Raw genomic sequence first — 15,122 nt, forward strand, 5'->3', positions numbered from 1 at the left:
TCTGGACATTCCCAAATAATGCAACACAACTTGGTCTCTTCGAAATCCTCCACAGAATCCAGTCCATACAAGCGCTGAAAAGTGTGGGGGCCAGTACACACCCCTGATGAACTCCAGTATCAACTGGAAATAAGTCGGAGATGGTTTCACAACATCTCACAGCACTCTCAGTAGCAGAGTAGAGTTCAGACATCAGATTGATCAGTTTTTGTGGCACCCCACAAAGACCAAGAATCCTCCAGAGGTCATCCCGATTGACTGAATCAAATGCTTTGCAGAGATCAACATCAGCTGCAAGCAGCCCCTTCAGAAACTCATCTATGTTTGGTGAGGACCCCAAACGGCAAGGATATGGTCAATCATTGACCTTTGTGGTGTAAAGCCTGACTGTTATGGGTGTTGGTGCTCAAGCAGATGGTGGTGAACCCCATCAAGAATTATCTGAGCAAAGACCTTGCTCAGCACTGAGAGCAGCGTCACCCCTCGGTAGTTGTTTCAATCCCGGTGATAACCCTTCCCTTTCCAGACAGGGACAACAAGGCCCCTCTTCAACTCAGTAGGAATGATGCCTGTATTCCAGGGAGAGCAGAGAACTGCATGCAATGACATGAGTACAACATTTCCACCAGCCATGAGAATTCAGCATGGATGGTACAATTCTCCCAACCGTTTTATGCCTCATCTACCTGAACAGATCAGATCTGCCATTAAGCCTGGCCCTGCGACTCTGGTCAACTGTATCCAGTGTTCCTTGAGAGACAAAATTATTCTTCACCCGACGGTGAGTTCCAAGATATCCCCCAGAAACATCAAGGATGGTGGTCTTGAAGGCACTCCACAACTCTTCAGGATTCCCGAAAGAACCCAGACCCCCCAAATCCCCACTTTGCCTGTTTTTTCATACATACATATGTACGTGTGTGTGTGTGTGTGTGTGTGTGTGTGTGTGTGTGTGTGTGTGTGTGTGTGTGTGTGTGTGTGTGTGTGTGTGTGTGTGTGTGTGTGTGTGTGTGTAGCATTTGTCCCATCTTGTGTTGTCACTGAGCTATCCCCTCAAACTTTTTATGAAATCGTAAATATTAAATTTATTTTCATTTAGGGATGTTGTCTGATGATTCTGTGAATTTTTCCAGTGTACCGGCTTCAATGTCCATTGGCACACAAAATTTCAGCTTTCTACGCCACCCGGAAGGTACCAATCTGTAATATCAATGAGTCAGTCAGTGAGTAAGCTCATCTCATGGAAATTAATTTCACTCTTACATGTTTTTAAATATCAGCTAAATTTTAAACGTGGAATGGACTGCATCTTTTCCTGTTGAAGGGTCGCAGGTTTGAATTTCCCTCCATCATTGTGCCCTGTTCAGGAGTGCTTGAGTGATATCAATCCTCCAAGATCATTGGATTGGGGAACAATGAGAAATCAAAACTCCTCCATTGTGATAACAGCTGCCTTGGTTTTCATCAGTATGGAAAAGCAATTGGCATTCCATGTCGTATAGCCCAGGTTATTCTACTCTTATTTATCTTTACAAAGACAAATTTGTCCCAACACCACAGCATCAGCATCATGAGGTGACTTTAGTACTTTCCACGGAACAATATTTTTAACTGGTCTTTCAGGATTGGGTCGAGGTAACACATTTACTTTTGAGCTGCCTAGTCTGGCTCCGGTTCCCGAACGGACTAAAAACATTTGAATTGGTGCTTCTCAGACAAGACCATGTATCGCAAAGTACATCGTCCCTTGGATGGACCTTTATAATGTGGGCCCATTTATTAGCATTAGTTTGTGCACGTTGTAGATCCCATGATGTCTTTTACGAAGAATGAGTGAGGTATCGCTAACACCCTCAACATCTTCTGAATTCCTGCCTGAAACACCTCAACTCGAAATCCTGACCAATCGGTTCATGAAAGACGGGCCAAAAACGTTGGGATTCATTGGGGCTGTTTAAGTAGTAGTTGTAGAAGCTTTTAGCGATTCAAGTTCAGCTCACATCGAAGCAAATTGTTTGTTATTGAATGATATTCAGTTTTCTGAGAGATGATGTAACCATGGTTAATGCCTATAAGTTAACAGATAACAGACAACAGACACCACCTTTTGGTTTGGTGGAAGAAATGCTCTCCTCTGTGGAAAGACCATCATTATGGCAGTGTCCTGTATTATTAATACGAGAAGCACCCGCTCCCTACGGGAGCCGTCAAGGGGTTCATGTTATTATATTTATGCCTATTTTCCTCCGAGGAGTCCCAGGATTACACACCCAAAAAATGGTTGCGATCGGTTTAGCCGTTTTTGCGGTACCTGGGAACAGACAGACGGACGAACGGTGAATTATCCTCAGACTAGAAGCATCCGCTCCCTACGGGAACCGTCAAGGGGGTCATGTTATTATATTTATGCCTATTTTACTCCAAGGGGTCCCAGGATTACACACCCAAAAAATGGTTGCGATCGGTTCAGCCATTTTTGCGGTACCTGGGAACAGACAGACGGACAGACGGTGAATTATAGTAAGATTATTATGGATCTGGGGTTCGAGTTTCACCACGAGGGGTAGCGGTCAAGTTCCTCCTGAACACCTTGTTCTGAAGCCACTGATCATGGATAACAAGGGTTGCTAATGAACCACAAGTGCTGATTGGTACTATCCTAGCAGGGTTCGCACCACTTCACATGTTAACATGTCCGGTGGATTGGCAGAATCAAGGATGCGGAGGGGGAGATGGGGGGGCGGGGGTTCGTGCCCTCGATGCATACTCGAGTTAACTTACCGTATCAGGTACAGCCAAGCATAGCTGCCAAGTGTGCACCGGCTAACAAGAGCAAATTGGTGGGGTATAACTTCTCAGCTAACACTTTGTGTGGACTACAATGGACCAATAGAGGAAAAGAGATACCAAACTGGGTACATCTATAATATTAACAATTTTATTACAAGCAGGTAAGGCAAAAGGACATGCAAATATTTACAAAGAAACAAAACACGGTGCAGAATTATCTGATTATTAAAAACTTCTACAATCTTAACATATATACATTACAGGCGCCATTATGATCATACCCCGAGGAAAGTTACAAAGCAAAGAAAGAGATTGAAAGTATGAGGTGTTTGCCACCTCTTTAATACCTGGAGCGGCCAACGGGCCGACACTTCCCAGTCACTTCGGAGAGGGAGGAAGGGAGGAAAACTGATGGTGACTCAGGTGTGTGACCGGAGGATGTGTGATGAGGTGTGCGGTGATTGGCAGTGTAATGCGTAGAGGAAAGTGTAACGATGTGGGTCAGGGAGTTGGAAATTTAGCAAATAATGTGTGAGAAGATAGACTACCTTGAGTGTAAAGAGTTCTGTACGTGTAATTACTCATGGGATAAGCTACACTCTGTTGGGTGCCTGGCTCTCCGGTCCGTCTCGTTCCGTTCCACCACTCCGTGACCAGAGGAACAAGAAGAATGGGCAGACAAGATGCAAGAGAAGAGAAGAGCAGAAAAGAGGGTGGGCCAGGTCAGAGAGAAGACCAGAGAACAGGGCCCGCTTTTATAATTCCCTGGTAGGGATGGTGGTTTAGAGTGGAACAAGCATAGCGCTGGGTGTTCTACGCGCCCACATTGGCGCACAGATGCTTACCATGGCTTTGGCTCCACTCAGGTGAGGATTTTTCACCAGTGATGGCCTTATTTGCTCTGCACCTGGGCACGCAACGGAGCTCTGAGAATAGCTGGGGGCGAGGTACTCGATCGTGTGCCCCGACCATGAACACGCTTCCTTGTTCCCACTAGTCCTAAAAGGTGATGGTAGTCTTTAATGGTGATGTCAGTGTAGTGGTGAGCTTTTTGCATAGTGCTTCATGCTGGTTGAGGCGTTGTGATTGTGGTGGTTAATGGCGATGGTAAGTGAGCTTGGATTGTAGTCCGATGATGTGGGGATTTTTTAGGAAGGCATTGTGGTGGTTGGAGAAATGCTAAAGCATTGTGGTCCGAATCTGGTGAAGGTTTGAGGTGAGCTTGGTTGGGTAATGGCATGAGATTTGAATGGGAAAGGGCACGCACATGCTAATGAGCTGCCTGTTACTGTGGTTTGCATGCTTGCTGAAGGAAAGGAGGGTTTGTGTGTGAAGTAAAATAAGTAAAGGATAAAAAATGGGAATGAAGACCTGCGTAAAAGCCCACACAATGCATTCTATCCCATCAACCCACTTTACATAAGGGAAGGACTATCCAAACCAAATACTAATGAAATTACAAAAGCTATATGTTGTGTGCCATTGCCTCAGGGGGAGCACCGGCTTCGCAAAACCACAACAATATCAACATGAAAGGATTTTAAGTTAATCAGTAAAATGAGACCTTTTCACCTCAAATGTGTGTGCTCTAGAGTGGCGGGATGTCTGAACAGCACCATGGAAAGGCAGAACATTTCCGACCAAGTTCATACCTTTGGCTTCCCTCCTTCAAGCAGCCATTACCAGGCCTTCTGTGCAGCAAATCCAGGTGATTAAAAAAAAAACACCTGCACCATATTAATCGATATGGGGGTATATTGTCAACAACAAAAGGTCGACTAAAATCACCATTTTATACATATATATATATATATATATATATATATATATATATATATACATTACAATGAACTGTTTCATAGAATCTCCATCCTGTTGTTGCATGTTATTGTGTTAACAGAATATCTGTGCGGTGAGCCACCGGTATTCTCCAATGCTGATCTGTTGGAAGATGGGGGTCGCACACAGGGGTCTACGGTGTGGTACAGCTGCCCTCTGGGTTATAGCCTATCTGAGAGTGTGGCTCAGGTCAACTTGACATGTAACATCTGTGGGAAATGGTCTGGCCAGGTACCTCATTGTCTTCCTGGTGAGTCATACCAGAAATGTATTATTTATGCATCATTGGACAATTGGTTTGATTTTTAGATACAGGATACTCTTTGTGTTTTTCTTAACCACAGTGCAAAAATATACTGTATCACTCATAACAATGATTGGTTTAAATATATAAATCGGATTAAGAAAGTCAAAATTAGATATCTGTAAACCTTCACAAAATATTTAGCACTGGAGGACATATTGTGTGGTTGCAGTAAATGTTAATTGTGCACTATAAAAATCTTTACATGGAAGTTTGTATATGAGCAGGTGAAAAATTATAATAAAAATACTCATCGCAACATATAGAATTACAATTCTGGAGTTAAAGCACTAAACATGTTATATGAATGAATGGAACATTTTCCTCGTTTTCACTTTGTGTTTATGCTACGAGTGGGTCTGTTGTCCAAGGCGTGGGTCCATTGTCCTTGTATTGGGTCATTTGTCCTTGTGGTAGATCTATTGTCCGAGGAGTATGTCCATTATCTTAAGAATAGGCCTATTGTCCTTGTCATGAGTGCATTATCCTAAGAGTAGATCCATTGTTCTTGTAGGTCTATTGTCCTTGGAGTGGGTCCATTATCTTTAGAGTAGGTCTGTGGATCTATAGTGAGTGCATTGTCCTTGGAGTGGGTCCATTGTCCAAAGAGTCGGCCCATCGTTCTTGTAGTGAGTGCATTCTCCTTGTGGTGGGATCATTGTCATTGTAGTGTGTGCATTGCCCTTGGAGCAGATCCATTGTCCTAAGAGTATGCCAAATTTCCTTGTAGTATGTTCATTGTCCATGGAGTTGGTTTATTGTCCTTGCAGCCAGTCACTTGTCCATGTCGTAAATCCATTGTCTTTGTGGTGTGTTCATTGTCGTTGTAGCAGGTTCATTCTTCTTGTTTTGTGTCCATTATCCTTGGAGTGTGGTAAATGCTCTGGAAGACAGGAATATATATATATATATATATATATATATATATATATATATATATATATATATATATATATATATATATATATATATATGTTGGATGTGTAGTGTAGTGCATGCTGTTATCTCAGGTCATGCAATCAAGGGGGTATTGGCCCCAATGTGTGGAACATACTTTGCTTGGAAAGTGTTGCCGAGATTTGAAGGCAAGATTTCTTTGTTATCACTTGTGACATTCATCGTTTGAGACTCATTTTCCTTTTGCTTGAAGTGATGTCACAATGGTAATTTCATTTCAGGAACATGACATTAAAATGGCATTATTTGGTGATAATTTGAAGCATGTGGCAATGGTAAAAAGTTACTTTGTAAATCTTATTTAACGGTCCCAATTATGCCCCATTTCTTGTGGGATTGGCTAAGGGGAACAGTTACAGCCTCTTTTTCTGGAACTGGATGGCTCGGCCTGTCTTTCGGCAGGAGCAGGGGTGTGTTCTGCTCGCAAACAGCTCACTTACCGCTTGCCATGCAACTTACTTAATTCAAAGTGCTCAAGCAAGCACTCCAATGCAACGAAGTGCTCGGTACCTCTTAACAACAAGGTGGCATACAATGTAAACTGCAGTACTATCATGTTACTCGAACAAATTCTGCCCAGACTCTCGTTTTCAGTTTTACTCGATCATATTGTGACAACAACTTTCCCAAACTAATTGATTGTATTAGCAGCAGCTTCAGCACAGTACCAGGAAGAGTAAAGTGAAGAGAAATAAAAGGGGAGTCAGAAGGGAAAGCCCCCTGCCAAGTTTATCTATCGACCTTCCACTGTGCATTGGGAGGGGGTGGAGAGGTTTTTCATGTTTGTAGATTTTAAAGAATTAGGATAAAAAGTAGAAGTAGTAATAAAAGTATGAAATGCATGTTTCAATATTGTCCTCAATGGCAGGAGAATTTAAGAAATAGCCAGCAATCGTTTTGGATCTGATTACGGTGGCCATTTTTGGGTGCATTCCGTTGGCAAGCGGCTTGCTTGCTTTTTGCCAAGCACCTCCCTTGATCGCTTGCTCTGCTTCCCAAGCAGCATGCAAAGCAGTTCATACGGAATGGCTGGCTTGGCAAGCGATAACAATTCAGCCACTTGCTAGTGGAACACACCCAAGATTTGGACAGGAATTTGTAATTTGCTCAGGGTACGGTGATAACTCACATACTAAAACAGATAGATCTCAAACACTTATCTCATAGTGACGTCAATAATTAAAATGCAGGTTTATAAGCTTTTGGTGATAGGAAACTGAATGCTTCTGTGATTAAATAGTCTTCAATTGCCCCTTTAAGTTGGGATTTTAATTTATGATGAGTCTTTAATTTTCTTAGAAGAAATGGCCATCTCTAATTCCTTTATTTATTCATTCATTCATTCACTTGTTTGCCATACTTGTTGCACAGTTTGCTTCATGTCAGGTGGCAGGAGGGAGTGCATACATATTGCTAACGCACCACAATAAGGATTCCCCTCTCACTGACATGGAATTTGATTCAAAGTATAAACGTTTGACCCTCTTGGTAACAGTTACACCGCAAAAGTAACACGTACTGTGACAAACGTGAAAGGCAAACTAGAGCAATGGGCAGCATTCAACCACAGTCCTGCAGAGGTGCCACCTTGTTGGTGACACACAATGACAACGGCTGTGTCCCACTGCTGGTGTCAATGACTCTACCATTAATCGATGTTGTGAGTACATTTTATGACTAATTTGGAGTCCTGGTCTGAAAGGCAACAGTGTTGAACACTCTTCTATTTTGTTTTCATCTCTATCCTCCCAACCCACACCCACCCCGTGCCATCTATAACCCAGCCACCTTCCTCCCCTAAGTAAACCATCTCCTCCCTATTCGAGCTACTCGATCCATCAGTGTGTTCTTGCACCAGTTTTCCAATTCCATCATCAAAAAGTTTATTTTGTTTAAAAATTACATATTGTTCTTTTTTTTTTTTCATAGAGGCCTATAGAAAAGTTAAGTAACAAACGTTTGAGGATTATTTAGTAGCAGTGGACGATAGAAGTAAAAGATAAAATATAAAATTTCTGGGGAAAAAAAAATCAGAAACCCATGAACAGGTAATAGGGGTATTTGGCATGAGGGGGTGGTTAGCTTGGTTCTTTAACGATCATAGGAAGACGTGAGAACAGGACATATAAGAGGTTTGAACACTCAGACAAATATCTACATATCCAAACATAACAAATAATCTCATGGGACCACACACACACACACACACACACACACACACACACACACACACACACACACACACACACACACACACACACACACACACACACACACACACACACACACACACACACACACACACACACACACACACACTGATAATTGCCTGTAAATTATGTTTTGGGTAATCACAGAAAGTCTGACCAGATGCCATCTACGTTTGACACTCCCTTGGGTGATGAAAGCTTGTAACATCAAACCTTCATAAGAGCCATTTAGTGCAATGTGTGTTTATGTTCTATTTACAAGACGGCAGAGCCAGGATTGCAAAACACTGCTGCAGTCTGGTAACTGCTTACTCCAGGATTTTGTACAATGTTCCTTTGGATGGAGATTTCTTCAGCCTCTGGTTTCAATTTGAATTAGATAGGTACCTGGATGCATTGGAGCTAGTGTGTGGATGGATGATAGTTTCTGAGGTTGGTGTAGCGCAGACATGATGGTCCAAACAACATCTTCCTACACCGAACGTCCTTGTGTGGGTGCTACCTCATCCCTGCTCCAAAATAAAATATCGTTTGCATTTCTCGTGAGATTCTTAAGCGATCCCTTGACAATGCATTTCAATGATCAAGTGACACCGATATTAAATGAAGTCAGTTTTATGATTACAAACCTCAGACCTTTCATAAGGACACAGTGTTCCACTGGAAGACATGTTTCCCACTTTTTTTTGTAAAATATGTCGTTCTAAATACGGGCCTATGGGGCCGTCTATGTATTATATACGCAAAGATTTGGCAGTAACACCACCTGCGTTTTGCACAATTTGAATTTCTTGGAATATTATGGCAATTTATATGTTGTCAGACTGCACTTTATGTGTGGAGTTTTTATTACCAAAACTTCTCGTGTTTGTGGTGCAGTACGAAAAAAAAAAAAACATCAACTTCATCTTCTTCAAATAATTTATGGTCTGAGACAGAAAGTGGTTCTGAGCACAGGGGTGCACTTCACCCTGCACTAAGTTACACAGGGGTGCACTTCACCCTGCACTAAGTTACACAGGGGTGCACTTCACCCTGCACTAAGTTACACAGGGGTGCACTTCACCCTGCACTAAGTTACACAGGGGTGCACTTCACCCTGCACTAAGTTACACAGGGGTGCACTTCACCCTGCACTAAGTTACACAGGGGTGCACTTCACCCTGCACTAAGTTACACAGGGGTGCACTTCACCCTGCACTAAGTTACACAGGGGTGCACTTCACCCTGCACTAAGTTACACAGGGGTGCACTTCACCCTGCACTAAGTTACACAGGGGTGCACTTCACCCTGCACTAAGTTACACAGGGGTGCACTTCACCCTGCACTAAGTTACACAGGGGTGCACTTCACCCTGCACTAAGTTACACAGGGGTGCACTTCACCCTGCACTAAGTTACACAGGGGTGCACTTCACCCTGCACTAAGTTACACAGGGGTGCACTTCACCCTGCACTAAGTTACACAGGGGTGCACTTCACCCTGCACTAAGTTACACAGGGGTGCACTTCACCCTGCACTAAGTTACACAGGGGTGCACTTCACCCTGCACTAAGTTACACAGGGGTGCACTTCACCCTGCACTAAGTTACACAGGGGTGCACTTCACCCTGCACTAAGTTACACAGGGGTGCACTTCACCCTGCACTAAGTTACACAGGGGTGCACTTCACCCTGCACTAAGTTACACAGGGGTGCACTTCACCCTGCACTAAGTTACACAGGGGTGCACTTCACCCTGCACTAAGTTACACAGGGGTGCACTTCACCCTGCACTAAGTTACACAGGGGTGCACTTCACCCTGCACTAAGTTACACAGGGGTGCACTTCACCCTGCACTAAGTTACACAGGGGTGCACTTCACCCTGCACTAAGTTACACAGGGGTGTACTTAACCTTGCACTGAAGTCTTGGGCTTGACTCCCCTTTCCAATCTATAACTCAAGAAGACAATTACCACATCCCTCCCTTCCTTACACCCCTCCAGTCCCTGTACTTTTTCTGCCTATTATTGCAAATAGTCATTTTCAGTTTGGTTGCAAATGTTAACTGCTATTCTGTCTGCAACCACATCAACACCATCTTCAACCTTGACCCCCACCCCCACCCCTGCAACTTCACCCTCGACCACACTAACACACACAAAATTTCATTGTACTAACTTTGTTGTCATTCTAAGTAATTGTTTTGTCAAAATTTTCCAGTCGAAGCGTGTTTTGCACCTGCACGTTGGTAAAACTAATACAGGTAACTGCAGGTAACCTTTAAATGTCCCCAGGCAGTAGATTGAGTAGCCTTCTTCTGGACAGGTTCTTGTACTAATTTCAAAAGAGAACAAAGACGTGTATCGATGCATTCATTGTATCCTGTTCATTTCGATTAAATTTTGTAAAATGACGATGATCGAGGAGAGGAGTTAACATGCATAATGAAAAAATGGTTGCAGATGTATTTCTATAAAAGAATGAAATGAAAAGGTAATGAAAATACGGTATATATGCACACTCACTGACATTTTCATGAAAATTAGCTGTGCCGACCCGTCGCTTCACTGAGCTTAATCAAAAGCGAGTATGTTGTACTTCACAAACATATTGCATGTCTATCTGTGTCAGTGAGGATGTAACATGAAGTAAGACACATACAAAAGCAGATTTTATAAATAGGTAGTTGTTGTTGTCGTGGCTGTAGTTGTTGTTGCTTGCGTGCTCCATCTGTGTACTTTTTAGGTTATTTCTCTGAAATAAGCTCAGAAAGTGGGTCCTGGTGTCGTATGTCCATTAACATTTGACTAAAACATCTTCTCACAAACTACTGGACCGCGATATGGACCCAATTGGCAAATTTGGTACAATGCATCAGAACAGGAAGGTCTCATAGGGTTGTGCTTCCCATCCGGATCCGCCCCCGATAAGAGGCTGAAAAGGGGGGTTTCGCCTCAAATTCAGGTAATTCATGTTAAAATATTCTCAGAAGCCAACGGCCGGATGCAGACCAAACCCTTCATGAAACATTAGGATCATACCGTTAACTTAAGTTGTGCTCCCCATGACTGTACCACTTTAGGAAGGGGGACCATGGCCCCTTCCCCATTACCCTCATTTTCACTGTGCCTGTTGGGGAAATAACCGTCAGTTCCCTACGGGGCTATTTCTATACATATACTGTATTTACCTCCGTCACGGAAGGTGGACGGAGGTTATGTTTTCACCCCTGTCTGTCTGCGAACAGAATATCTCAATGTTGAGGACGGATTAGTACAACATTTGGTGGACAGGTTGGGTGTGTGACAAGGAAGATTTGATTATATTTTGTTGAAGATCCGGATCCGGCTACTATAATTTTTAAGTGATTCTTCACCATTGAAAGATAGGTCCAAAAACGAGATGGAGCACGATATCTTAAAAAGTTATGGATGGATTATGACAAAACTCGGTGGAGGAGTTGGGTAGGCATCTACATATGATTTAGTCTCAAACCACAGAGCCACTACTTTTGTCTTCTGCTTCATTGTCAATAGCATAGTTAAGCTGCGGAGCTAGAAATCCCAAGGAACATATACCATGAAAACACCACCAAACCCTGAAAAGGAAAACGGTATCGGTCAAAAAAACAAAGAAATGGCAAAAAGTCAAAGTTGTATCAATCTTTTTGAAACACCCTGGATAAGAACAATATCTCAAAAGGTTATGGACGAATTTGGATGAAACTTTGTGGACATGTGTGTGTAACAAGGAAGAATTGATTCGATTTCAGTGAAGATCTGAATGTGTCACCGGATACGAGAATTTTTTAATTTTTTTTTAAATGCTTTTAAAAATTGTTTAAGTCCCATTGAGAGATGGGACCAAAAACGACATATAGCGTGATATTTCAAAAAGTTGTGCACGAACTATGATAAACTAGGTGGATGAATTGGTTGGGTGACAAGAAGTCGATTCGATTTGGGTTCAGATGCAGCCTATCAGTGGGATACAAAACGTAAACTGTTCAGCCTAACAGAGGTATGCGCTCTACCGAGTGCAATTCTAATTCAACCTGATTCATCTTGACTTATCCATATTTATTCTGATTTAACCTGACTCATCTTGATTTATCGAATTATATCCTGATCCAATTTGAATGTCCATCAATGTTATGTGAATGAATATGGGATTTAATCTACGTATTCTATAAAATATAAGCGATAGGTTCCAACTTCGTTTTGAAATAATGAGATATTGAAATTGCCGATAGTATGAGATAAGGTCTGCTCATTGCTCTTTTTTTTTGTTGCTGCAAAATCGTACTGTCGCATTTGGTACTAATAATTATTGGTTGGCTTTGTTTTTCTTTAAATACTAATAAATACTAGCAGAGTACCCGCCCTACGGGCGATCTTGTTCCAAGCGTGAAGCATGTTTTTCTGACACATCCCTTTATTTGGGTAGTGTGTAGGGAACAGATTGCTGTCTCAATCACTCTCGAAAATAAAAATAACCCAAGTTACATATATAAAGTAGAAATATGTATACTACCTATGTCCATATATAATACATCGTGGTTTTTTTATATAAATAATTCAAAATGCACCCCCCCCCCCACCACCACTTCCATAGGAAGAAAATGCCAAGTTGGGTGAAAAATTTTTTAGCTTGATGGAATCAAACAAAACTTGTACAGGCACAACTTGAGGGTGTCATCATTAATCCCTGAAAATATCAGCTTCCTAGGTTAAATCCTCTCGGAGGAGAAGATGAAGCATACAATTAACATGGACACACATATAAATACATACTTTCCATCCATTATATGGAGATATAGCATGGAACATAACGACAATAAATGGACAAATGAATGCATTAAATGGATTTTGAACCTGACATCTCAACACCATTGGCGACACATTCAGAGGGTAACAACAAATAGATCAAACGTAGATACTTAATGAAACTACTAAAGGCATCTTAGTTAAACAGACAAACCGAAGCATTATATATATATATATATATATATATATATATATATATATATATATATATATATATATATATACATATATATATATATATACATATATATATACATATATATATATATATATATATACATATATATATACATATATATACATATACATATACATATACATATACATATATACATATATACATATATACATATATACATATATACATATATACATATATACATATATACATATATACATATATACATATACATATACATATACATATACATATATATATATATATATATATATATATATATATATATATATATATATATATATATATATATATATATATATACAATCTTTTCTTGCACATACTTAGTATTGGAAATCTAAGCCTTGTTTGGAACTTGAGCGAACCTGTCATTTGGAATCATTGCGCATCCACAGCACATGGAGTGCACTTTCAGGAAAGTTATTCATTGCAAAGTCCTTACATGGATGTCAAAGAGGCCATTAACCTGGTCCAGATAGGACCTCTTTATTGGGTTTTTTTATTTTTTTCCATGATGAATTGGTTCAAGAGTTGGCTTGTGTTCCTGCCCAACGGTTAGTGCAAGGTTACACTGGGGGCCTACAGCTCACTCATGTGTGTTTGCCAAATATTTCGCCTGACTCACAACTCCGCCAATGGCTCTTTTTAGTGCCATGGCTTTGAACAGTCTCGAAGTTTAACAGATTTCCTGATTTTTAAATTGTGTGTGCAACATTAAAGTTACTAGTTGTTATAAAATTAAAAAACTAGTTTTTTATGGAGTGATTACTTTCTACCCGTAATGTTCATTCTTTTCAATTTCAAACTGCATAACCAGGGATGTATTCAGACACACGTGCTCAACAATAACATAACAAAAACAACAACTTTATTTTCAAAAGGGTATTAAAGTATTTAAATTTATTTAAATACTTTAAATAAATTTATTTATTAATTTAATAAATAAATAACAAAAGGGTATTTAAATATTTTAAAATATTAAAGTTATTCTTTAATATTTGTAATTCATTCCCACCTCCTTTTTAACATTGAAATATGAAACAACAGCAAACAAGCAAATCATTCAGTATTGTGTCCAGGCAAGGGCGTAACCAGGATCTTTCTTAGTGGGGGGATGGGAGGGCTAAGGTGACCTGCTGAATGAGTAAGTAGCAGCGGTCTCCAAGATATTAAAGTGCAAATTCAAGGCAACAGGGTGAGAGTTCAAGAGTGTCAATCACAGTCACTACTGTGATGCACTGCTAGTAATTATGCGAATCCAGCCAGATTATTTTCTCCCATACTTGAGCCAAGTAGGGGGCTTGAGCCCCCTGAGCCCCCCTTCCCTGGTTGTACAAATTTGTTCAGGTATGAGTGTTTCGCAACAAAGCTGAACATGAGCCACAAAACTGAAGCAATGGAGGAAGAATTGTGTTTTGACTTAACTTAGTTGGGAATCACTGAACATGTTTGAATCCAAAACATATAAGATGAATATGTATGATTTTTGGGCTGACACGATGGCGTAGAGGTATGCACACTCAACTCCAAGCTGTCATAGCCTGGGTTTGATGGGTTAGATTCCCAATCCATTTGTTGTTTGTGTGTCTGTTGCACATATGCCTGGTGTTGGCTTAATGGTTAGGGTGGTGGGCTTGGGTTCTTATGGTCCTGATTTCAAATCCTGCTCAGCCATTGACTTAATATCAGGTGGGGTTGACTTAGCCTGTCATCCTTCCAAGGTCAGCAAAGTGGGTACCAGCTTGCTGGGACTATTGAGCCATTCAAGTATCCTGCGTTGGAGTAGTGACCTGTCCAGGATTGTGCCCAATAGCCAAGGAGACTGCTTTGGCAGTATCGATGCTCTGCACAGAGTATGGTTCCAGTGGATGGATGGATGTTCTAACATGGGCCACAAATGCCACCTGGTGGTAGCCAGTGTTAGATATCTTTTTTTCGAGTGAGTCATTCATCATCACTGGTACTCCCTGGGTTGACAGAATTGCCCAGAAGTATGCACACTCACCTCTCC

General features: G+C 41.2%; 1 protein-coding gene across 1 annotated transcript in view; it reads left to right on the forward strand.

The window, feature by feature from the left end:
• LOC147028182 (uncharacterized) overlaps positions 1-15,122 on the forward strand; it is a 51,669-nt gene that overhangs the window by 33,542 nt on the left and 3,005 nt on the right. The window contains exons 3-4 of the mRNA XM_085878319.1: positions 4,383-4,498; positions 4,691-4,879. Of these exons, the coding sequence (XP_085734445.1) occupies positions 4,383-4,498; positions 4,691-4,879 (305 nt within the window). The remainder of the gene's footprint in view (positions 1-4,382; positions 4,499-4,690; positions 4,880-15,122) is intronic.

The sequence above is a fragment of the Eptatretus burgeri genome, chromosome 4 (genome assembly GCF_056783735.1).
Source record: "Eptatretus burgeri isolate ZD-2024b chromosome 4, Ebu_testis_v1, whole genome shotgun sequence".
In the NCBI taxonomy this organism is placed as follows: domain Eukaryota; kingdom Metazoa; phylum Chordata; class Myxini; order Myxiniformes; family Myxinidae; genus Eptatretus; species Eptatretus burgeri.